The sequence below is a fragment of the Peromyscus eremicus genome, chromosome 3 (genome assembly GCF_949786415.1).
Source record: "Peromyscus eremicus chromosome 3, PerEre_H2_v1, whole genome shotgun sequence".
NCBI classification, from domain to species: domain Eukaryota; kingdom Metazoa; phylum Chordata; class Mammalia; order Rodentia; family Cricetidae; genus Peromyscus; species Peromyscus eremicus.
In genome coordinates, this window is record NC_081418.1 from 66,471,829 (window position 1) to 66,497,574 (window position 25,746).

The following is a 25,746-nucleotide window of genomic DNA, read 5'->3' on the forward strand; positions in this document are numbered from 1 at the left end:
GTAGTTCAAGGTTTCCGTAGTTCCTAACTGTGTCCCTTCTGGGCCTGTGATGAGGCAGAAGAGCATGGTAGCACGGGACAGGGCAGAGGGGAGTGGCAGGGGGTGCGGTGGAGGTAGCACGGGACAGGGCAGAGGGGAGTGGCAGGGGGTGCGGTGGAGGCTGCTTATCTAATGGCGGACAGAGAAGGGGACCAGAGAGCAAACAGAACTTCCAAAAGCATGCCTACAGTGATCTACTTCCTCCAGCTAGGCCACGCTTGCTTAAGTTCCCAGCACCTTCTAAAGCACAGCTACTGCCTGGGGACAGAGTGTTCCACATGCCAACTTGTGGGGGATATTTCCTGTTTGTATCACAGTAAGTCTATAGTTTAGATCCCACTGACATATTACCAATGACTGTACCAGGAATCTATTTTCCTTTACAGAGACAAGTTATTTGAGGCCCCAGCGGTTTCCGTGTTCTCAGTCACTACCTAGTATTTAAATGTAACACTTGTATATATTTGTGGGGCTCAGCGTGATGTTTTAATGTGTGTGCACACTGCAGAAAGATCAAAGCTGTTATCATATCCATTAGCTACTGATTAATCATTTAAAATCTTTCAGAAACATTGAATTAGATGTTGACTACAGTCTCCCTGCTGTGCCACAGCTCTCCAAAAATTCCTTCCCCACACCAGCCCATCCCCAGCCTCCTGTGAGCCTTTAGTAACTAATATTCCTCTTTAAAAAGTGAGTTTGACTTCTTTAGGTTTAGTCTTTCTGTGCTTGTCTTCTGCTTTGCATCACAGCCTCCAGATTTGTCAGTGTGTGTGTGTGTGTGTGTGTGTGTGTGTGTGTGTGTGTGTGTGTACACGCATGGAGGCCAGGGGACAACCCTGGATGTTTCTCCTCAGACCTTATTCACCTTTTCTTTCCTCTTTCTTTCCTTCCTCCCTCTGTCCACCCATCTCTCAGTAGGGTCTCTTACTGGCCTGGAGTTTACTGATTAAGCTGGACTATCTGGCCAGCAAGCTCCCGGTTCTGCTTGGCTTTGCCTCCCCAAAACTGGGATTAGAAGTGTGAACTCTAATTTTCACACTGTTTCTCATGCAGATCTCATATTCCATATTCCTCTATCTGTTGATGAAAAGCATGATGGTCTGAAGTTTTCTTTCCAGCTTCTAACAATGTCATTTAACTGGTCAAGGTGATGGACCATTTTGATATATTCACCTTCTCATTGGTAAGACTAACTAGAGTCTGAAACTGTATATGCAGGAGGCACAGCTATGTTTGAAAGATCAAGGGTTTTGGAAGTGGAGAGTCCTTTGGATCTTAGTTCTACAACTTACTTTTAATTAGCACACCCAGCTTCAGTTCTAACAGAGGGAGTTTTGTCAGTCCTGTAGTGAAGGCCATGGGGTTTTAATACTCACTATTACCATGGGCTCCGTGGGATCCAAAGGCTACGTTTTAAGAGCGAGGTAGAACCACTTAATAAGTCCCACTCAGCCCTGCCATCCACAGAATTGTTGAGTGTTAAATGAAACCAGGCAGAAAGGACACCTGGTAGCCATGCAATTAGGGGGCAAAATATCGTCGCTATACAATATTGTCGCTATACATTAGTTACCTCAGTTGTTTTAATACGGCCCTTTGACTTGACTTAGCAAGATAGGAACAATTCTGACTAGTTTACAGTCCATAGCAGAGAATACACTCTACAAGAGAGCCACCCCAGTTTTGTTTTGGGGTGTGTGTGGCAGTGGTGGCGGCACAAATGGAAGACTGCAATACAGAGTGAGTTAGCTTTACTTATTAGTTTGGCAAAGCCAAACTTTTCCTCTGAGAGGAAAGGCTTGATTGAAGAATTGCCTTCATTAGACTGGCCTGTGGACAGGTCTATAGAGCACTGTCCTGATTAGTTGAGGTATGAAGATCCAGCCCACTGTGGGCAGCACGATCCTTAGGCAAGTGGTTCTGGGCTGTATAAGAAAGCTAGCTGAGCATGAGCTAGCTGTGAGGAGCCAGTGAGTGAGCCAGAAAACTGCACTCCTCCATGGTTTCTGCTTCAGTCCCTACTTGAGTTCCTACCCTGACTTCCCTCAATGCTAGCCCTGGAAGTGTGAGCAACGTAAATCCTTTCCTCCCCCGAACTGAATTTGGTCGGGGTGTTTTATCAAAATGAGATGAGGACAGTATCTGTGGATGCTCGAATGAGCTTTCTTTCACGAATGACTGGGGACTGACAGAACGTTTACTCTAGAGGTTTAAGGGTAGTGGCAGCAATCACTATACAGTTGCAGGGCCAAGAGAGCTGCCAGTTGTCCTTTTCAAAAAGCTGGAGAAAGCCGGAGCGCTGTCACTACGACCTGGTGGACACCGGGACTGGGGCAAAGCGGGACTATGATGCTAGTCAGTGGCTAGGGGAGGTGTTCTGGGGCTTGGGGATGTAGTTTAGCTGGTGGGGTGTTTGCCTGGCAGGATCCAGGTTAAAGGGGCTGGGTAGTTGGATGGAGCAGTCTGATGCCCCCACCAAACATTTTTGTCAAGATTGTGTGTGTGTGTGTGTAGGCCAGGGGACTTCTGATCCTCTGGAGCTGAAAACAGAGGCAGTGATGGGTGCTGGCAATCGAATTTGGAGCTCCTAGTAGAGCAGGAAGCATCCAACCGCCAAGTCGTCTCTCTGACCCCCTCCCCATCTCTCTTTTGTAAAAGAATTTTGTGTGTGAGCGATGGGGTGTAGACGCCACAGCACACGCGGTGGTCGGAGGATGGCTTTGTGGAGTCGTTTCTCTCTTTCCACCTTTATGTGTGTATCAGGCAGCAAGCGCCTTTACCGACTGTGCCATCTCAAGAACCCTCACCCCTCTTTCTAACCGAGTGCTGAGGATGAAGCGGCTGGAGCAGAGCCCTTCTGCTAGAGCAAACAGAAAAGATAGAGGCTCACCAGGGAACAGGAGGTTGTTATGATTGTGACTGGTGCCTTACCATGGGAGTCGGGGACTCAGCTGACATTCCAGAGGTTTCTTAGGGCATTGATGGCTGTTTGGGGCACTGGGCATACTCTGCAGCATCCTTGGTTGTGGGCTGTTTGGGGCACTGGACATGCTCTTCAGCATCCTTTGCTGTGGGCTGTTTAGGGCACTGAGCATGCTCTGCAGCATCCTTGGTTGTGGGCTGTTTGAGGCACTGGGCATGCTTGGTTGTGGGCTGTTTGGGGCACTGAGCATGCTCTGCGGCATCCTTGGTTGTGGGCTGTTTGGGGCACTGGGCATGCTCTTCAGCATCCTTGGTTGTGGGCTGTTTGGGGTACTGGGCATGCTCTGTAGCATCCTTTGCTGTGGGCTGTTTGGGGCACTGAGCATGCTCTGCAGCATCCTTGGTCTTTACTTACTAGAGGCTACCCAGTAGCACCTTCATCAACAGTGGTGACAAACAAAACCAGTTCTAGCCATTGTCTGTGTTCTGAGTGGTGAATTCATCCCCATTAAGAACCTTTGGACAGAAGATAACGAAGAAACTGATTTGAGTGGCTCATTTGTAGAACTAGAAGTAACCAGCAGTGAGTGGAAGACGGAGGAGGAGCAGGACAATCCAAGACGCACAGGAAGTTTCTGGTTTGGAGGATTTAGTGATAAAGACGGGAAAAATAACAGGGTCGGATTTGGGGGTAAAGTTAAGAATTCTCTGTGGAGATGTTAGTTTTGTAACTAACTATGTAACTGTGTTTGCAACAAATTACTGCAAAGTTTATTTTCTTACAGTCCTAGAAGACAGAGGTCTGACATGCTTCTCAGTAGCCTAGAACACAGCTGTCAGCAGAGCTGACCCCTGACATTGAAACTGTGCCCCTCCAGCTTCAGAGACTGGCAGCATTCCTCACATCACTCCAACCTCTGTTTCCTTTATCACATCATCCTTTCCAACTCTGTTTCTTTAGGAGTGGATCAGTACCACAGGAGTAAACCAGGGCAAAGTCCCCCCATGTCAAGATCTTTAACTTGATCGTATTTATAAAGTCTCTTTTGCCCTACAGTGTAACTTTGAAGGTTTCGGGGGTCAGGATATGGACATATTGGAGCACCCTCATTTCTATGTATGGGGGTATCAAAGGTGTTTAAAATGCAGCCAAATGTACAGCATTTGGGTTTGAGAGATTAGGACTAAATGACACAAAGTCATTGGCATTTTAGATGCTTATGGATATGGCTATTCTTGAGGGAGGAAAAGGTAAGAAAAATACCAAAGGCATTATTTTAAGAAACATTATTGCATGGGTGGGTGTATCAGGATTAGAATTGCTGCATGTGATAGATGCTGAAACAGTAACGGTTTAAGTAGGAGAGAACTCTCTTAAAATGGTAAAGTAGTCTGGGTTACGATGGCAGTTTCATTACACCATCAACAGGACAGGTCCTTCCATCTTCCCACTCTGTCATCCTCAGGTGCTCGGCTGTCATCTTCAGGTACCACAGAGCAACATGGCTGCTCAGCAGTCATCTCTCCAGGCTCCTGGGAGGAGAGGGGAAGGGCAAGGCAGGCCTCTTGATTGAGTCAGGTGTTTCTTGTTTTAATTCTCATTCTCTCCCGCTCCAAGACAGGACCTTTGCTATGCATCCCAGGTTGACCTAAACACTGAAATCCTTTCATCTCAGCCTGAGTGCATGTGATACAATCTCATATCTAAAACACAAAACTTGGGAGTCAGGGGAAGGAGGATCTCTGAGTTCAAGGCCAGCCTGGTCTACAGAGCAAGTTCCAGGACAGTCAGAGCTACACAGAGAAACTCTACCTTAAAAAAAAAAAAAAAAAAAAACAGGGCTGGAGAGATGGCTCAGAGGTTAAGAACACTGACTGTTCTTCCAGAGGTCTTGAGTTCAATTCCCAGCACCTGGTGGCTCATAACCATCTATAATGAGATCTGGCTCCCCCTTCTGGCCTGCAGGGATACATGCAAACAGAACACTGAATACATAATAAATAAATAAATCTTTTAAAAAACAAACAAACAGAAAAGAACAACAACAACCAAACAAACAAAGACTTTGCAAGGCAAGGTTTAAGCAGGGAGAGCAATTGGGGGATGGGAAGCACAAAGGGGTAAGGGGTGGAGGATAAACCAAAGTGTAGGGTGTAACATGAAAAAGCCATATGGAAACCTACTATTTTGCAACCCAATTTAAAAATATACTTTTAAAAGTTAGCTAGAAGGAAGATACCCTGCATAGCTGGGTAATGTTCTTAGAAGCCACGAGTTACTGAACAAAATCCCGTGTCTAGTGTGAGCGTCCCCGCACGAGCTGTTGGTCAGGGAGGCCCTGGAGCCTGCAAAACAGCCCCGGCTCTTGCTGCTCCTCTTGGCTGTCTATCACAGCTAGATGACAGACTCAGTTGCCGAAGACGAGACACACTTTGGTTGCAGGATATAGAGTAATCAAGCTGGAACTGAGCCGGAAACTTTCCTCCCTGTCTGGGTTCATAGTGCCAGAGAGTGCTACGCAGGCTGCTGGGGGAGAAAAGGCATCAGCAGTTTTAACCCAGCTATGAATCCCGTGAACTACACCACCCACTTGCCAGACAAGATGAGCTCGTTTCTGCAATCGTGGTACAACTGTTAAGGGAGTGACCAAGTACTCTCTGCTTGGATTAAAGGCTTGCTCCAGAGAATTCACACCTGCTATTTGTAAACCAGGTTAAAAACTCATGGCTAGGGAAGTTGTGGGTCTTAGAGGGGAACTTCTGTTGTTTAGCTAAATTGACACAGTATCAAAACTGCCTAGACAAAATAGCCCTAGACAAATGCTATTCTCAGCCTTAATAGAAGCCTCCTTTGCGGTGAACAGATGTGACTGTAAGGACACCAGGCTTCTCAAGGTGCTGAGAATAAGTGGTGGCTGGATGCTCAGTTCTAAACAAGGCATTTATACCACCATTCCTGAGGCTTGGGGAACACTGTAGAAGAATGTAAGTGCTGGTGCATAGGGAGAAAGGCTGCAGAATGCCATCTTCTGGGCATGACCACACTGTAGCAATAATGAACTCACAGCTGTCTGTGGTTACCTGTGCTGGGCCTGCATGAGATGCCCTATCAACAACCAGTGTTGAATGGGGATGGGGATCACAGCCCTGCCCATCCCTCTGAACTATTGGCTATCAATAGGTTCAGGGAGAGGAGGATCCATTGTCTTCAATTGTACACCCAGTGCTTAGCCCACCAGGCTCCCATGGATAGTTCCAAGTGTGTGGTCATACAAATGGCCTTGCTTAAATTGAGTGGGTCACAAAACAGACATATACGTGGAAAGGGATAAGTAGAGAAGATGAGTTGACAGGGGTGTGGTTGAGAATTATTAGAACGCAGGGTACACATGTATGGACAGCTCTAATACTAAACAATAGAGAGAATGGGTACAGAACAGGCATAGAAAGAAAGAAGCCTATTGATAAGAATGAGGAGTGATCATGACGAAGGGCAGAGAGGCTGTGGCTGGTACCTCAAGAGCATCCTTGCCTTCATATGAACTCAGGCTGGATTTGGTTGTGATACATTAAGCTCCCACTGTCAAGGTATTCTGCTTGAGAATTCTGGGAGAAAAGGGCAACTGTTCCAGCTGACAGAATCCGTTACAAAACCACAGTCCCGGACAGTACTCTCTTTATCTACTAGAGACCTTGATGCTAAGCTGCTTATCAAATTTAGGTTGGAGGACAGGAAGAAAGCTATCAGAATCTTCAAGCGGGTCTCTCAACAAAATAGCTTAGTGGATACAGCTACATTTCATTTTGGAGAATTTATCTGAATCTTGGCCTGACTTTGAGTCAACTAAAACCACCCCTCACCACCTTGAGACACCAGCTTGGGATGTACTGAAATGGCCTTTTCTATTACTTCCCAAGAAACACCCTCTAATGTCCCAATCCCAGAATCACTGAAGAGCTGCTGTTCTAGATCCAGCAGTCATCAACAGTACAGCTAGCTACTTAATTCTACCCCAGACAGGTGAGCGATGTACTATGATGGGCTTTTCCCAGTCTCACAGGTAGGGGTCCTCTAGGCAGCGTGCTGTTTCAATCTATACCGAATCTCCAGGGAAGCAGAAGGGTGGACGAGCAACTCAACATTTCCAGCCCCATACTGCCTCTAGTGCAAACATTACCATCTCGATTTGTCTCCATTCTTGTTGAGACAACCATCAAGGTTCAGGAAAAGTTGGTCAGGACTTGTGTTATACCAGCAAATGAGATTTAAAAAAGGACACCAGTCAGGTATGGTGACACACTTGTATTCTCAGTGCTTAGGAGGCTACAGCAGGAAGATCTCAAGTTCAGAGCAGCCTAACCTCAGGCAGACTCCGCTTCCAAAAAAACCCAACCAAAACAACAAACTAACAAAACATTGTCAGGTTACTGGGAAAACTAGACACACTTGGATAGATGAGTGCATGAGCATTAGGCATCCATTCTTTTAGCCAAACTCAGCCCCGTTTAGATGCTCTTAGGGGAATGTGAAGGCTGTAATCCATGGATTCTTGGTCTCACACAGGGAGAGGTGACCTTTTAGAAAGGCATGCTTTTGTTTGCCATGGATACAAACCTCTAATGGCACTTCTGTCCCAGTGAGGCTCAGGTTCACTCCACTTGGAAAAATCATCTCTGGCCTTTACTCCACATTTTATAACTGTAAACAATGTGGCAGTATGTCTGGTCCAGCTAGTCCCAAACTAGCTAATGTAGTTTATTGAGTACTGGTTGACATTCTGAAATCTCCACAATGTCCGTTTACAGATGGGGAATCCAAGGTACAGAGAGGTTGGTGTGCTTGATTCCCTCAGGCCGTCAGCAGAAGGCTCAAACCCTCTGGGGCCTGTTTTCCTCCACACTTCACCAGTAAAAGCTACGAAAAGTCATACTTTAAATCTAATGTGTGCAAACTCTGTCTTCGTGATGTGGAAAGTCGCTACGTTTCTCCTACAACTCTAGCTGGCAAGGTATGTCATATCTAGTCTGGCTGATACAGGCCTTTTTCAGGTAGGGACAGCTACAAAGGCATTACTCATGCTGAATAAGAAAAGCTACTGCTTAAGAATTTATACACTGGGCTGGAGAGATGGCTCAGTGGTTAAGAGCACTGGCTGCTATTCCAGACGTCCTGAGTTCAATTCCCAGCACCTACATGGTGGCTCACAACCATCTGTAATGAGATCTGGCATGCAGGCAGAACACTGTATACATAATAAATAAATAAATCTTTTAAAAAAACGGAATCTTATCATCCCCTTTAAAAAAAAAGAGTTTATACACACAGCATATTTGTATTATGGTGTGGCTGCCCATGGAAAGGTCCTGAACCAAAAAGCAAGCAGGCATCCAGCATTCCACCTTCTGTGGGAGAGGGAGGCTGAGGGTGTTAGATCTCACTGAGGTATTTGTATCATGTAGAACTACTGATGGTGTGGCTGAACATTCTGAGCCATGTCTAGATTAGGAACAGCATTGCTCAAGGCAGACAGCAAGGTGGATGGATCTTTCTTGTACCCAGGAGGTAAAGAATTCATGTTGGAGCTGGCGGTGGTGGCGCACGCCTTTAATCCCAGCACTCGGGAGGCAGAGCCAGGCGGATCTCTGTGAGTTCGAGGCCAGCCTGGTCTCCAAAGCAAGTTCCAGGAAAGGCACAAAGCTACACAGAGAAACCCTGTCTCGGAAAAAAAAAAAATCATGTTGGAAATGAAAGGGTCATTTGCTCTGAGAGAGAGGGGAGGGGAAGGCTAAGATGCTCAAGGAGCATGCCCATGGCTGGACTGGGAAACTAGATATAGAAATCTGATAGGGTGTCCACTGATTCAGTGGACTTAAGAGCCCCCTGATTACAGGGGGGCTGATCATAGAAAGGAGGGATTTTCCTCCAAGACTCAAGTCAGGCATGAGAATGGAGAAAGCAGAGTTTCCCGAGTTTCCAGGCTGGGTTTACAGAGCAGATCCAAAAAGAAGCACAAATGACCAAGGCAGAGGAGATGGAGAATTCAGAGACTGAAGAAATCCCAAGAGGCTGGCTAAGGACAGAGGTCACGACTGAATGACAGGGGCCTGGGGGTTTGGTTAGTCCAGGTAGATACAACATTCACTGATAGGCAGATGATTAAGAGAGGATGTCAGGGAGCCTAAGCCAGCCCAAGTGCTTAGTGGCTGTGATGATGGGCAGTAGAGATAACAGGTTCATGCACATGAGATCCCACTAGCAGCTGTCTGTGCCAGGAATGATCTGGAAGATACCACAGTCATGAGGCTTCTGTTGTGGACAATGTGGAGACTGAGTAGGCTCCATTTGTGAGGCCTACGGGAGCACAGGCCTGGAGCAAACCCAGTTTCTATTAAACAAAGCAAGTATCTATTAGAAGATGACTAAGTAGTTAAGAGTACTTGCATATCTTACAGAGGACCAAGGCTCCATCTATAACTCGTTCCAGATCTGATACCCACTTCTAGTCTCTGTAGGCACCAGGCACACACGTGGTTCTCATACACAGATGCAGGTAAAACACTCATACACATAAAATACAACTAAATCTTTTTTATTATTATTATTTTGGGACAGAGTTTCCCTGTATAGTCCTGGTTGTCCAGGATATCTCTGTAGACCAGGCTGGCCTTCAACTCAGAGATCCTCCTGCCTCTTCCTCCTAGTGCTGGGATTAAAGGTGTGCACCACCACCACATGCAGCTAATAAATCTTTAAAATGAGATAACTCATTTCATATGAAGCTTGTAAGTCACCCTGGAAAGTGCAGGGGTCAGCCTGAAAGATAGCTAGCAAGGTAATCCATCTAAGTGACCTTTAAGCTTTGCCCATCTACGAGCAACACAACTTTGTTCTGCCATTTGGCAAAGCTCTGAACCAGTGAAACTTACTGTTTGTATTTTTTCAGACAGGTTTTGTTTTTTTGTTTTGTTTTTATTTTGCCCAAAACAGGGTTTCTCTCTGTACCTTTGGAGCCTGTCCTGGATCTCACTCTTTAGACCAGGCTGGCCTTGAACTCAGAGATCCGCCTGGCTCTGCCTCAAGTGCTGAGATTAAAGGCGTGCACCACCATCACCCAGCTATTCAGACAGGGTCTTATGTAGTCAGTCTGGCCTCAAATTCACTATGTAGCCAAGGATGACCTTGAACTTCTGATCCTCTGGTCTCCACTTCCCAAGTACTGGGATCACAAGAATGTACTGCCATGCCTGGAATACTAGGTATCAAAACCAGGGCTTTGCACATGCTGAACATTCTTACCAACTGAGCTACAGCCCCAGGCCTGTTGAAACTTTCTTAAAGTGTCCCATAGATTAAAAGTTTCGGGGACACAATTTCTTTCTGCAACTGTTATTACTTTTGAGACAAGGCATCACTGTGTAGCTCAGGCTGACGTAGAACTCCAAATCCTCCATGTCCCACCACATCCAGCTGTCACTACCAAGTCCTATCATAACAAGAAGCCAGCCCTAGACAACACATAAATGAACAAGTGACTGTTCTAGTAGTGTTCACTTTCTATTTAGGGGTGAGGCTGGGTTGGGCCTCTATGTGATACATATTGATATAGTCCTCTATATAAACAGTTTTAGCCCCCAGCCCAGCATTTTCTACATTACACCTCAAACAATACAATGACCTAGTTTGACAATTTTCCCTCCACGTTTACTCACCAAGCTGTAGACCTATCTAAAATGAAATGTTAAAAATACTAACTTGGCCGGGTGGCGGCGGCGGCGCACGCCTTTAATCCCAGCACTCGAGAGGCAGAGACAGGCGGATCTTTGTGAGTTCGAGGCCAGCCTGGTCTCCAAAGTGAGATCCATGAAAGGCGCAAAGCTACACAGAGAAACCCTGTCTCGGGGAAAAAAAAAAAAAAAGACCCACCAAACTTGATGTTTAAATGTCTGTATAGATACTTACTAAATATGAACGCAGTGTGGATTTCTGGTGAACAGGAAACAAAAACAAGTTCATTACTGAGAATCTTATTGTGTATGCCATAGCGTGTGTGGAGGTCAGAGGACAATATGCTCAGTCAGTTCTCTCCTTCAGTTATATGGATCCTCAGGACTGAACTCAGGTCCCGAGTCTTGAAGAAGGCAGGCAGCTAGCTGCCTTTTACCCAACCCATCTGCTCAGCCCAGAATAGGGAATTTTGATGAAGACTGAGCTACAGCAAAGGTTTCTTGGTTCTGGTTTCATCCCTGTTGCTCTTCAGATGCACACGCCTGGCTCAGTTAACTTCATCTGCAGAATGTCAGTCGGAATGCAAACCATCTCTTAAAATCTCCCCAATCGCCAGCATATTGAGATGTCAATAACGTGATTTTAAAAAAAATCACATTATTTAATTAATTTTTGTTTAATCATGTAAACAAATCTCTAGCAATTGAAGTCAGCCCATTTTAAAAAACTGAATGGCAATACCAATCATTACACATTGATCCCCTGCCAATGTGTATTTCTTAGAATGATGTGCTGTATGCTGTTGACAGACAGGGAGATTGTCAACCAGAGGACATGCATATGGTAATCCTAAATTTCCTGTGAGTAGGATAGCTTAGGATATGCCTAGTTTTTGAAACACACTAAATTCCCAACCAAAATAATCTAGAATCCAAATAAGTCTAAACTCGATACTCTGTCTTTTATTAAACAAATGTATATAGCCAAAGGCCAGTGTGTATCTCAATAGTACTCTGGAGATTCATCAGGGAACAGGAGCTCCCAGTGTATTTGCATGCCTGAGTACACCTGGATGATCTATGCAGCTCTCATTCAGCGCCCAGCAACATCTGTGGCTTTTAAAATGTTCCAGCAAAAGGAAGCTCAAATAGTTACCACTAGAAATGAATAGGTTCTCAGCTTACTTCTGAGTTTGACCAATAGGAAGTAGTCTAAGACTATGGAGCTGTGGAAAGCTAGTCTCTGTTGAGGCTTTTCCCCTAGACAGCCAGTGTGCACTCCAACACGTCCTCTATCGTTACAGCAATCTCCAGTGGTTAAGTGAATGAACAGAACAGAATGTCTGTAAAAGAAGGTGCACCAGAAGACAAAAGGTGCATCTCTACCCACCTAAAACACCAACTTAAACAGGTGAAGCATGGTCACATCAGAAGCAAGCAGGAGATTTAAACAAAGGAAATATCAGTGTTCAGAAAGGCATTAGAATTCGTGTGCATAAACTCTACATTTACAGAAGACAAGTGCTCACACTGGCTGGTTCTAGTTCTAGGTCCACACCATAAAGACAGCAGCCAGCCTGGCGGTGGTGGCGCACGCCTTTAATCCCAGCACTTGGGAGGCAGAGGCAGGCAGATCTACAGAGTGAGATCCAGGACAGGCACCAAAACTACAAGGAAAAACCCTGTCTTGTCTCGAAAAGCCAAAAAAAAAAAAAAAAAAAAACCCAAAACAACAAAACAAAAGCAGCCACTAGCTACTGTGGCTACAGAAATGTAGTTGAATAAAAACTCAGTTCTGCAGTCATCCTATGTAAACTTCATGGGTTTAACAGTCACGTGTGGAAAATGGACACATATGTCTGAAAGACCCATCCTTACAGGAGGTTCTGTTGGGCAGTCTTTCTAAACATTCAGAATACAGGCGGCCCTGGGAAGGAACTCATCTGACTTTCCTTTATACCACTAACTAGCCACCTACAATAAACTAAGAACAAGCAGACGAGTTAAGAGGGCTAGCTTTCTGTCCCATTTTCCTTATTTCTCAGAAACGTACTCTTTTCAGCTAAGACTGTCTCCTTTCTGCATTACTCACAGGATTTACCTTCTGCATCATTAGATGTTTTACTTGAGTCTAGCTAGCCTTAGAGCGCAGGAGGTACCATCTGTGCAGCATAGGCCTTAGATGATGTACTAGCTACAGAAATAAATTCAATCGAAGTTATGACTAATCAATAGGGATGCTTTACTCACGACCTCACAAAATGTACACCCTGAGGTAACCAGCCTTTGTCAGGTAATAACTCAGTCATCAGAACTTCATCATTTCTAGGTTCCAGGATAAAGTATCTAAATTTATAAACTGTAAGACTAACACACTACCTGTTGTACTAATGAGGTCCTTTGAATTTATAATGAGGGCCTCATATTATAACATATTAAGCCAAATGTTTACAATCATCTTAATGGCTCATTTTTTCTATTATTCCCAGGATGCAAGAGAAAGAAAACTCCAGGACTTTCTTTGCACACAGGTTAAAGTGTCCTTTGAAAGCTGTTACTAAAACATAATAGTCACCAAGCCCTGTGTCACAAAGGCTCAACCTTTGAACGACTCAGTAAGAAGCCTATGGCTGGGGATGACTCAGTGGTTAGGAGCACTGGCTGCTCTTCCAGAGGACCCAGCTTGGATTCCTAGCACCCACACTGCAGATCCCTTCTGTAACCAGTCCCAGGGGATCCAGCACCCTCATCTGGCCCCTAGGGGTACTGCACATGTATAGTACACAGACACACATGGAGACAAAACATCCATGCACATAAAATAACATTTATGTCACGAAGTGCTTTGTCAGATTTTAGAGGCCTACTTAATCTTCTCCACTTTTGAAATCATTAATGAGGTCCTTTTCCCAGCCTTTTCACTCTCCAAGACACCACTATCACCCTTATTTCCCTAGCATTTTCTATAAAATTTAGGACCACTCAGCAAATGCATGACGATTCCCCCTTATACATCACATTCTGGCCAAAGAATGAAGGGTGAGTGTTGCTCTAGTTTGAGTTGTCCCAGAGGCCAAGGTTACACCATCCAGTACCTCCACTAGACCACAGCTTTACATTAGGGAATGTTTAAACAGCTAAAACTTTGTCAACACTTACTTAAGAAAGCAGAATCAAGCCGGGCGGTGATGGCATAAGCCTTTAGGCAGAGGCAGGCAGATCTCTGTGAGTTCGAGGCCAGCCTGGGCTACAGAGTGAATTCAGGACAGGCTCAAAAGCTATACAGAGAAACCCTGTCTCAAAAAAAAAAAAAAAAAAAAAAAAAAAAAAGCAGAATCAAAAGGTCACCATCCATGGTTGTTTTAAATTTCTTCTTACCGTTGGAAACTTACAAACTATCTCTTTAATCTTTCCATCTAATAAGTTGGCAGAGAGTGCCACTACCAATCACGCATACACAGAAGTTCCAGTCCTGTGTTTCTGAATGGGTGTTTAAGGACAATTTTGAATTATACCTTTGTCTCAGATAATAAAGAATTAGAAAGTAAAGTCTAAGTTGCTGGTTTCTAAAAGTATTTTAAGTTAATAGGTCAGCTATAAAGAAGTGCTAAATACTCTTTATTTGATATTATACATAGATCACAGTAAGTGCCTTTCAATGGTGAAAGACAGCATCCTTTGACAGGGAATTCTAATTAAAATGACATCATCAAGTCAAGAACAGACAGTTGCTTCCTGGCATTCCATTGCCTGTAACAGGCCAGTGAATACAAACTGAAACACAGGTGAGTCTTCTTGTTTCTGAGAGAGTGACAGAATTTTCCCAGTGTTTAAACATATCCATATTCCCAGTTATATAAATTTAAATATAAAACCATTCAATAGGTTTGAGGTGACACTCCATCTTTGTGGAAAGTATAACTTTAATAAGTCCAATCCAATCTTGAGAAAGGGAGAGCTGTGATAGTGACTGGAATTGTTACTTTTAAAAAAGATCATATCCACTTTACTATAAGTCACTTTTACTTAAATCAGGACCGTCCCAACAAAAACATTGTTAGCCATTCATGATCTGAATTTTGATGTATGAATTAAATTATGGTACACATTAAAAGCCATGAGACATTTGTTTTGTAATAAATAAGGCAGTGGAATTACTCATTAGTAGCCTTTTTAAGATAAGCTATTAGGTCTGCCCTTTCTCCCTTCTTCTTAATTCCAGCGAAGATCATTTTTGTTCCAGGGATGTACTTTTTGGGATTCTCCAAATACTCCATCAGGGTGTCCTCTCCCCAGGTGATGCCTAAACAGAAAAGGATGCAGTGGTTAAGTGTCTGACACTCCTGATAAGTCTGCCATTGGTTACACCCATGCAGTCTGTGCTGGGATTTAACAGTTCCCACTTACCTTTGTTCTTGTTGGCATCTGTGTATGAGAACCCAGCCGCCTGACCAGTCTTCCTCCCAAACAGACCATGGAGATTTGGTCCAGTCTTATGCTTGCCTCCCTTTTCCACAGTGTGGCACTGGGCACACTTCTGAACAAAAATCTTCTTGCCTTTCTCAACATCACCCATTTTTCTTTCTAAAAATGAAAAGACCCAACAATTCAAATAACTTGCTCACGGAACACATACAATGGGTTCTAATGACCATCCGAATCACCTAACTACCCACCATCCCATTGCTATTCTTACGTCCTTAACATCAGGCCGAATTCTACCTTACTCAGTCCACTTACAATACTCTCCAACAGCAAGCACACTAATTAGGAGATCCCCCCCCCCTTTTATCTTCATGATAGGCTCGTGCCCAATGAAGGAAGTGGGAACTCAACTCAGAAGAAGGCAAGGTCAAAAAGTCACAAATATGAAATTGGACTACAATTCCATTAAACCAAAACCACTGCAATTCTAACGTTTCGGGATGCTTAATTGCTGTCTGTGCGGCCAATTAAGGACACTTCCAAAGACAAGACAAAACACAGCAATGGGGGAGGGGGGTGTCCTAAGTGCTTTCACCAGCTCTCGTCTCATTTGGAGGTTAAGTCGCTCTCTCTTGCATTAGTCTGACACCGGAAAGCAAGGGAGGGCTGGGGCAGGAGCCTTCTGCTTCTCGCGTCCTGAGATCCCCCCGGGGTGACCATGAGGTCACCCATCCCAAGCCGGTCTCAAGGAGAATGAAGAAACCCACCCTTCCGGATGCCCGATCAGGAAAAGAACCGGCCAGGTCCTGAGAAGCAGCAGCCTCTGCTTTCTAAAAAGGGTGGTGGGCGAGTCGTCTCTAGAACTCCAGGCCCCGGCCCTGCGCCCACGCTACCTCCAGCCCTGCCGCGGCCCTGCACGCCCCACCAAGTCAGGCCCGCTCCGGCTTCCTCGCGCTCTTCCCGCCCCGTGTCCCCGTTACGCGCTCACCGCTCCCAGGTGATCAACACCACGACCGCTGCGACCCGAAGACGGACGGACGTCCCGCTCTCTAGCCCAAGGACACGCCGGCCCGCGCCTATGTACCGGTGTCGGTGCAACCGCACTTGTTCTGCCCGCCCGTGGCCCGACGTACGGCAGCGTCGGCTGCTGCGACGTGACGTAGCCGCGCCCCATTGGCTTCCGCGTCGGGACCGCGCCAGCGAGGGGCGCACGCATGCGGGCTAGCAGGTTAGGGTGTGCCCAGAGGGCGCCCTTCCTCTAAAGGCCTCGTTTGCCCGGCGCTTACGACAGGCCCTCGGACGTAAGGCGTGGACGTGGGTGATGTCACCCTCGGCTCCCTGAGCTTGCGTGTGTGGGAGGCGGGCCGGCGACTCCCTCGGGATCCAGGGCGGTGCCGCGTGGCTCAGGTATCTTATCACTTTGCTCTGAAGACTGCTTGGGCCGCCGCCCACGGGACTGCCGCCCGGTCCGCTGGCGACCTTGGCGACCTTTACCCAGGCTTGGTCAAGACTCCCTGGCTGGCGCAAAGTGCGCCGGCCTCCGAGTGGACGCCTGCTGGTGACCTTCACTCTGTTAAACCATCTTCCCACTCTCCCAGGGACCGAGCGCCACGGTACTTGGGGCAGACAGGGTCATCGCCCCCAGTCCCTGTCCCCTTCCCCTGGTGTTTGTAGAAAAACAAGGAGGGTGTGCTGGCAAGCTTCTAGGAAAAAAAAAGCAGTACTTGACCTGATCCTTGGGAGTCCACTGGAGTTGCATCCCTTCTGACCATACCGGGGATGGAAGTTTTGTTAGCACACTTTCCAGTTGCACTTCAAAACGAACTCCCCGACACGCTAAATTCTGCCACTGCAAGTTTTCTTCATTCCTCTTATCTCCCAAGTTCAGACCCCAAATTCTGATGAGCGTCGGTCCTTTTCTATGTTCTGTCTAGCCTTGACATCCTGTCAAGTGTTTACAGATACCTGGTTCTTTGGCAGGCTCTTGGTGTCCAGAGTGAACCCGCAAACTATGGTGGAGTTTATTTAGATTCTACCATCTTTCCTTCCACCGGCAGATTAACACTAGATGTTAGGAGGCTGGTCTAGATCGCCTTAGATTGCTTTCAAGCCACTGGTCCAATGATCTGCTCTAGGGGATACATCAGTCTATGAGTACAGTTATTCTTAGTTATCTCCAGGGGCAGTTGACTCCAGAACAGTCCCCATCACCCATACAGAATCCTATGGGTGCTCAAGTCCCTCTCATGAAATGGTGTAATATTTGCATACAATCTACACAGTTTCCCCAACATTTACATCATCTCTAGATTATAACATGCCAAATACAATCCTATATAATGTCACTTAGGGAAAATGACAGAACCTCCAAAGTCAATATGCCTGAGGGTATTGTAAGTCTAGCTACATAGTATATGATCTGATCTGGTGTTTTTTTTATTTATTTTTATTTTTTTAAATTTAACCCGTGGATGTGGAATCCATAGGTAGAGAGATCTGCCTGTATTTTCATTTTTTAAAACTGTCTTGACTTTTAAATCCTCTTTCTCTGACACAACACTGAACTGCCACGTCTTATTATAAACAGTAGAACTCAGAACATATTCAAGACTTTTTGTAGCTTTTAGGGGAACTCACTGAGCATTCAGATATAGTCCTTACATAGGCTTATTTAAATTATCCGTATCTAGGCTTATTTGGCAAACTCTCAAAGTTTTTTTTGTTTTTTTTGTTTTTGTTTTTTTTTTGGTTTTTCGAGACAGGGTTTCTCTGTGTAGCTTTGTGCCTTTCCTGGAACTTGCTTTGGAGACCAGGCTGGCCTCGAACTCAGAGAGATCCGCCTGGCTCTGCCTCTTGAGTCTCGAGTGCTGGAATTAAAGGCGTGCGCCACCACTGCCCGGCTCAAAGTTTTTTTTTTTTAAAGACCTGCCTTAGTAAATCCATAGACATTCACTATGTCCTTAAATCAAGTCCTGATGCTGCCTTCCAGGTTCCTCCAAAGGGAGTGTCATCCGTACTGAGGCCTCGCTCTCCCATATCTCTCCTTTGTGCATCAGAAGTTACTGTTCTTATAAAGTTTATAAAGGAGGTGGCTGACCACAGATTTCCAGTAGGAACATCCTGCTGCAGGGTTTGTACACGACTGACTCAGTTGACCAAGCGAATGGACTGACATCTTACATTTTATTCCCTAACACTGCATAATGGGGTGGGGGATGCACACCAGTGACCCTGGCACTGGGAAGGAGACAGGAGAATGAGAAGACCAGTCATCCTTGACTAGTTCAAGGCCAGGCTGGGTGGAATAAGGAGACCTTGTCTCAAACAAATTTATTCCCATGAGGAAGAGGATAGAAAACAGACAATTCAGTATTTCTCTAGCTGAGGAAATTGTAGATAAAGAGTCTTGTTTCTGAAAATTGTGGAGAGATAAGGGAAAAGCAGCACTCAGGAGGCAGAGGTAGGAGGATCTCGGAGTTCAAGGCCAGACTGGTCTTCAGAGTGAGTTCCAGGACAGCCAGGACTACACAGAGAAACCCTGTCTGGGGGGTGGGGGCAAAAAAGCCCAGTATCTTTCCTTCCTGTGGTAAAGAAGGTACCACAGATTCTGCGCTGCTGTCATGTCGCTCCTTTAAAGCTCTGAAGAGAGTCAGTGTTTACTGTTTACTCAGTATGCTCAAGAGAAGACTGGCTGTGTAGCTTAGTGGAGTGCTTGCCTAGCATTCAGGAAGCTTTGGGGAGGGAGAGGTGGAAGGATCAGTTTGAGATCATCCCGGACTTTGTAGTAAATTCAAGAGCCATTGAGATATAAGAAACCCTATCTCAAAAGACCAAACCAACCCCCAACCCGCCCCCCACGTAAAGCACAAACAACAGCAACAAAAAGCCAGCATACTTGAATTATTTGAGTAGGAGAAAGAAACTGCATGTCGTTTTATTTCTATTGCTCTATCTGCTCTCTTAGCCCTTAGGAAGGATGGAGGCTGCTGAGAGCTGTAACTCTTAAAGCAGATGCCTCTCTCTCTCTCTTTAACAGTATAATGGATTATATATCTTTAAAAATATGAAAAATATCTATTAAAATCCCCCTCTCCTCAATCAAAGTATATAACTGAGGGCACAAGAAATCTGCTGGTTGGAGGCAGATGTCCACGTGCTCAGTCCACGTGCTCAGTCCACGTGCTCAGTCCACGTGCTCAGTCCACGTGCTCAGTCCACGTGCTCAGTCCACGTGCTCAGTCCACGCTGACTCGGGCTGGCTTCTGGGCTTGTGCTGAAATGAAAGAATCTCAGGCTGTTCCAGCAGCTCAGCGGCTCAGAGAAGGAGGTGAGGAGGGGCTGGAGCAGCGTGGGCAAAAATGCCTAGGTAGTGCTGCTACACTAAAGCATCAAATACAGTTATTGACTGGCAAAGAAGCAGATTAGCCTTGTCTGCCTTGGATTTAGTAACGCCTGGGATGAAAACATTTCCCTCAACTTTGAGGAAGAGGAGGTGGAATGATTGTGAGAACCAGTGGGGATAGAAAACACCAAGGAACCAGACCTTCCAGATGTGACACAACTGTCGTACATACGAACTCACAGAGACTGGTAGTGTGTACAGGGCCTGCACAGGTCCAAGCAAGATGGAGTCCCAGCACTGAGGGAGAAGTGGACATGATCTCCCATCCCTAACCAAGAGCTATCTCCAACTGGAAACCATCTCACTGGGTATATCAGCCACATTTGAGGCCAGGCCCCATGCCCAGCAGTAGATGGAAAACTCAAAACCAACTCTTTTTGGAGAATTTTGTCTCACAAGGCTTTGTCTGGGCAGTTTTTACCTTATTGGTCTTCTGCTTCTATGTTATAGCTTCCGATTATGGATTTTCTGTCTGTGTGTGTGTTTTCGTGCATGCTTATTCTTTCTCACCTACCCCGTTTGTTTTATTCTATTCTGTTTTTTTTTGTAAAGGGAGAGAAGGCATGAAGTTGGAAGGGTGGGGAAGTGAGGAGGATCTGAGAGGCAATGAGCGAGGGCAAACGGAAATCAGACTATGTTGTAAGAAAAAAAAAGATCTATTTTCAATAAATAAATAAAGAGAAAAAAGAACATCTTCCCTAAAATGTCATAGCTTCAGGTTACCTTCATGCAGGTTCAACATTTGATTTCATTGTGTCTGCACAGTCTAAGAAAAGCCTGTCTGAAAAAATGAGCAAGGTAGTTGCGAATGGACAGTGCATCTTGATGTCTGGTAGAAGGACTTGTGAATATCCAGAGCAATGTCTCAGCCCAGGCCCTAGAGGATTCCCAGGATCTTGGGAAATTCCAAGCCTGAGATGTCAATGAAAAGCAACAAGGATAAAATTCATCTCTAAAGGGCTATAGGTGTTTCTAGTTAATAGATGTGATACAAGTCTTAGTAACAAGAGACTTAATATCACAGGTAAGCAGTCACGTTACTGAATGAGTGTATGTGTGCTTGTGTGTTAGCTTTACTTGTTCTTAAACTTATTTACTGTATGTGTGTAGGCACATACATTTTAAGAAAAACTAAAGGGCCCGAGTGGAATGTGAATTAATCCCTCAGAAGGTCTAAGTTCTTCCAATTGAAATAGAAACATTAAGAAGATAGGTTTTGTCTTCTGGGGGAAACTGAAACCAAGATTATACCTTGCAGGTTAAAAGTTCTGTTTGTAGTCAGAATAGTTCCTGTCTGTTCCTAGCTAAGAGGTAAGTCCTGTGTCAAGTCCCTGCTAATTAAGTCTTCTATTTGTGATCTCTTAAATTCCTGGTCTGATTGCCCTGCTCTCATGAGTGGATTAGTTCCTGAGAGAGCCAGTTATTATGAAGGAGCAAACTTGATCCCTCTTGCTTCTTTCTTTGCCATGAGACTTCTTTCTTGTGCTCTCCAACATATGATACTGTTTGCTATGAGGCTCACACCAGAACCTGGTGTGTGTGTGTGTGTGTGTGTGTGTGTGTAAGCCTGTGTGATCTATGTACAAAGTAATGACAAAATGCCAGCTACTGTAATTCTGAAGGCAGACCAGGGAGTAGAATAAGAAGAATGTCAAATAGATACAGGTTTTGCTAATTGGATTTACCGTTGTTTAATTTCCTCCTTTTATTGTAAAACACATCACATAGAGTTTGTTATATTTTGTTTGGTGGTGTTTGTTATGCTCATGTCATGAGCCCCCCAGAGACCACCAGGAGTCTGAATTAGTATGCAAAAGCAAAGAGCCTTTATTGCAAGCTCGAGCTTGGGCTCTCTGTCCATTCCAACACAGCGGTTGGATCAGGGAGAGCCCTGAGCTCAGTTATGACAGGGTTTTTGATGGAGGTGGTAGGGGAATTCCAGATTCAGATGGGGATTGAACTCCTGATTGGGCAAGGGTGGAGCCATAAAAGTCTTGTCAAAGAGGGATTGGTACTGGTGTTGCTGCAAGGAAATTGGCAACGTATATACGCGTGATGTAAGCTATCCTTAATGTTCTGGAGCATCTAGTACTTGTCTCACTTCTGACTGGTCTCCCGCAGGGTACAGTTTGTGGCTTTTCCTGGTTATTGTAAGGGTGAGGCCTAGTCCCAGTATTGTTAGTCTGCAGCCAGTGATGGCTGCACTAATGTTAAGTGAGGCCTCTCCAGTATGTAGTATAAGCGTATTATGCAGCTGACCAACGTCTGTGGATGGAACTCTCTCATTTTGCAAACCTGAAATTTCATAAGCTGTTCTCAATCTGGATAACTTTGTCAGCTTGACTGGATTCTGTAATATCCAGGTGGCCAGTAGTATTTCTAGGTATGTCAGTAAAGTAATTCCAAGAGACTAGCATTTCAGTCAGTGGATCAAGTAAGGCAGATTCTCTTTCATCCAAAATGAGTGGGCACATGCAATGGTTGAGGTCCAGAAGAAACAAAGAAGCAGAGGACTCCTGCTGTCTCTCTATGAGCCAGCGCTCCTTTCTTGGCTATGGGACAAGTATTCTAGGTTCTCTGTGTTATGATTTATTACAGGGGTGAAGGGGTGGGGTGTGGGGTGTGGGTATCCCGAGTGTGCAGGGAAACATGCTGGGCAGATGCATGCCAGGTGGGGGCATGGTGGTGGCAGCCAGTGATATATAACCCAGACGATGCATCCATGTGGAGAGTTTATTATAATAGAGAGATGAAGAGGCAGATAGATAGATAGATAGATAGATAGATAGATAGATAGATTAGAGAGAGGGGGAGAGGGAGGAGGAAGGGAGAGAGCGAGGGGTGCTCACCTTGTGGGAGGAAAATTGGAAGGAGAGAGAGAAAGGGGCAGAGTTTTTCCTTAAGAAGAGGCTTCTACATCAGGGTTCAGGGCGGCCCCCAGGGGTGGGATCAGAATGTTAACATTCTGGCCTTTGGAACTTTCCCCAGTAACCCTCAGTTCTCAGGCAGAATTGTAGTATTAGATTTCCTGGTTGGGGGCTCTCTGTGTGTGGAGTTAGCCATGCTACTCACTTCTCTGGTCTTCCCAGCTTTTAGGTGGCCTTTCATGGAATTTCTCATATCCACAGTCACATGGACAATCCCATCGATCCCCTCTTACATCTGTACAAGTTTCCTCCTGTTACTATGCTTTTCTTTTCTCCCCATCCTTGTACATCCTGTTTCTTCTTTCTTTCAGGTTACAGGTTTGTGGCAACCCTGTGTGGAACAAATATGAAGATGCTGGGTTTTGTTTGCTTGTTTGTTTTTTAAGGCATGTGCTCATGTGATGGCCATTCTTGGTTGTTAACTATATCTGGAATGAAATATAATCCAGAAATGGAGGGCATACTTGTGATTTGGACCTTGAGGCAAGAAGACAATGTACATGCCTTTAATCCAGACCTTGAGTCTGGAAGGCACACCTTTAATCGGGGCCACACCTTCTGCTGGAAGGACAATGGATGTGCTCCTGCTTGCCCTGCTTGCCTTGCCTTGTCAGCACATCCATTTCTTCACTGACATTGGAGCCTACTTCTTGGGGATTCTGGCATATACACAAGACCAGCTGAGACCCAGCCTTATGGGACCAAGCAACTGCTAGATGTAAGGATTCTGTCCTTAATTACGTCATCAGCCTGCGATGACGTCCCAGCCTAAAAAGCGGGTGGGCCCTCTGTGTGTCCTTTTTCCGCTCCCTCCTTCCGTCTGCCCCCCCATCTCCCTCTCTCTCTCCCCGCTTCTCTTTCTGCTCTCTCCTTCCGTCTGCCCCCTCTCTTTCTCCCCCCCTTTCCCAATAAAGCTCTAAAAAGGTAACCATGGCTGTGATTCTTCCGATCAGCACTCTCCTCCAGCCATGAGCAGCGCACCATGTAACCAACACTAGATTCTTGGACTTTCTCTTCACAGCTAACTAGCCATTGTTGAACTGCAGCTTGTAAGTCATTGTAATAAATTCATTTATATGTCTATATCTATCTATCTATCTATCTATCTATCTATCTATCTATCTATCTATCTATCTATAGATAGAGAAAGGGAGACAGAGAGAGAAAGAGAGAGAGAGAGAGATTCATTCCATAAGTTCTGTGACCCTAGAGAACCCTGACTAATACAGCTCATTTCCTGTCTATATGGTTCATTTTTGTAGTCTCACAGTATGTCAGTCTTTACTAGTATATGTGTTAGGGTGATCTGTAATAGATGGTCTTTGATCTTACTGTTATAGTTGTTTTAGAGAATCAGGAAATGCATGCATGCAATATGGCACAATTGTGTGTTCTCACCACCACACTGATTCACAATTCCCCTGTCTCTCTGCTTTCCACTGAGACACAATAAAATTACATCTAGGCCAGTTCATAACTCCACAGTGGCCTTTGAGTGTTCAAATGAGAAGCAGAGAAGCACATCTCTTCACTTAAAACTAAAGCCCAGAAATGATTGAGCGTAGTCAGCAAAGCATGTTGACCATGAAGAAGGACCAACGGTAGCCTTTCTGTGACAAATAGTGAGGCTGAGAATGGGAAAGGAACACTACTGAAGGAAAGAAACTAAAAACAGTGCTCCAGCAAATACAAGGAAGTGAAACACCTTACCCCTGCCACCGAGGCAGTTTAGTGAGCTAGAGCAATTCTCTTAAGCCAAGCCTAATCCACTGTAGCTCATAATTCTTCGAGGTTATGAGTACTGAGAGATGAGGGAGCTTCAGGCTAGTCTCAAGCTAGCAGAGGTGCTGCATGAATTTAGGGGAAGACATCTTTATTAATAGAAATTTGCAAGGTGAGGCAGCCAGTGCTGGTTTAAATCTGCAACCAGTTATCTAGAAGACCTAAAGAAGATAATTCAATTTCATGTTCTTAGCACTTATTGTCTATGACGACCCACTCCCTACCTACCTTTCTTTGCCTTAATCTGGTGATCTCTTGGCATTCCCTTACCCCTGATGCCCCTGGCTCCCCCGCTTTTGCTTGGGTTAAGCCAGTGGGAGGCACTGGAAACTTCTGAAGGTCTAGGATAATGCTTCCTGCTGTTCTGAGTTCGTTGGAGCCTCACTAGCCCCTGGCAGTTCTTTTACCTCTACCCATACCTTTGTGAACAGCTCTCAGCTACACCCCCTTCAATAAGGTCCTTGGGAGGTCTGTTTTCTAGGACCTTCATGAGTAGACTGGGTTTCCCATTTTCAGGACAGTATCCAGTCCTCGGCCACGTCTGCTTCATGACATAAATTCTATTCTCCTCACTTGTCCTGCACTGTGGAGTGGATGGTGAGAAACCTAGGCAACTGAGTGCCTGCTTCCTGCCCTCTGTTACTCCAGTCCCCCACCCGCTGGCTGTCAGACCCAAAGGCTGCTGGTGCTAAGTCTGAGCTTTTTGAGGATTCTGCTGTGTAGTATTGGCTGTTTCCTCCACCTTCTGTGTTATGTGTTTGGATGGTTAGAAAGCATTCTCTTCACTCTTATTTCTAACATGTTCTGATGTTTTAATTCTCCCCATTGACCTGGCTGATTTATGCCTTTGTGTGTATGTGTGTGTGTGTGTTATATGCTTGTAGCATAAGACACAATCTGACAACCAAAATAAAAAGTTTTAATGTGTCTTTGAACTTTACAGGGTTTCTTCATGTACCCCTGGCTGTCCTGGAACTTACTCTGCTGACCAGGCTGGCTTTGAACTCTGAGATCTGCCTGCCTCTGCCTCCTGAGTGCTGGGATCAAAGGTGTGCACCACCACGACCAGGCAGTGTTTTTGATCATTTTATTTTATTTTATTTTATTTTTTATAGTATTTTTATTTTATAATTAACTTAATTTCACATATCAGCCATGAATTCCCCCATCCTCCCTCCTCCCACCCCCAGCCTTCTCCCCCAATCCTCCCCCCACTCCCACCTCCTCCAAGGCAAGGTCTCCCCCGGGGAGTCAGCCTAGCCTGGCAGACTCAGCCAAGGCAGGTCCAGTACCAAGTGTACTGGTGTCCAGGTATACCAAGGCTGAGCAAAGTGTGTCAGCATAGGCCCCAGGCTCCAAAAAGTCAGCCCATGCACCAAGGACAGGTCCTGGCTCCACTGCCTGGGGGCCTCCCAAACAGTTCAAGCTAATCAACTGTCTCACTTCTCAATGGAGACTTTGAAAGACAGAAGGACCTGGACAGATGTAATGCAGACACTAAGAGACCATGGATGCCAGCCT

At 45.4% G+C, this 25,746-nt stretch overlaps 1 protein-coding gene across 1 annotated transcript; it reads right to left on the reverse strand.

Annotated features, from left to right (window-relative positions):
* Nucleotides 1-14,592: 14,592 nt before the first annotated feature.
* LOC131905851 (cytochrome c, somatic) lies at nucleotides 14,593-16,232 on the reverse strand. The gene is made up of 3 exons (XM_059256659.1): nucleotides 16,103-16,232; nucleotides 15,097-15,273; nucleotides 14,593-14,992 (listed from the first exon to the last, which is right to left on the reverse strand). The coding sequence occupies exons 2-3, from the start codon at nucleotides 15,263-15,265 to the stop codon at nucleotides 14,844-14,846; spliced, it is 318 nt and encodes a 105-aa protein (XP_059112642.1). The 5' UTR covers nucleotides 15,266-15,273; nucleotides 16,103-16,232; the 3' UTR covers nucleotides 14,593-14,843.
* Nucleotides 16,233-25,746: the final 9,514 nt, after the last annotated feature.

Coding starts and splice junctions, on each gene's coding strand:
- LOC131905851 (XM_059256659.1), bottom strand. CDS start 15,265: ATGGGTGATGTTGAGAAAGGCAAGAAGATTTTTGTTCAGAAGTGTGCC. Junction 14,993..15,096: donor AGATGCCAACAAGAACAAAG/GTAAGTGGGAAC, acceptor TTTTCTGTTTAG/GCATCACCTGGGGAGAGGAC.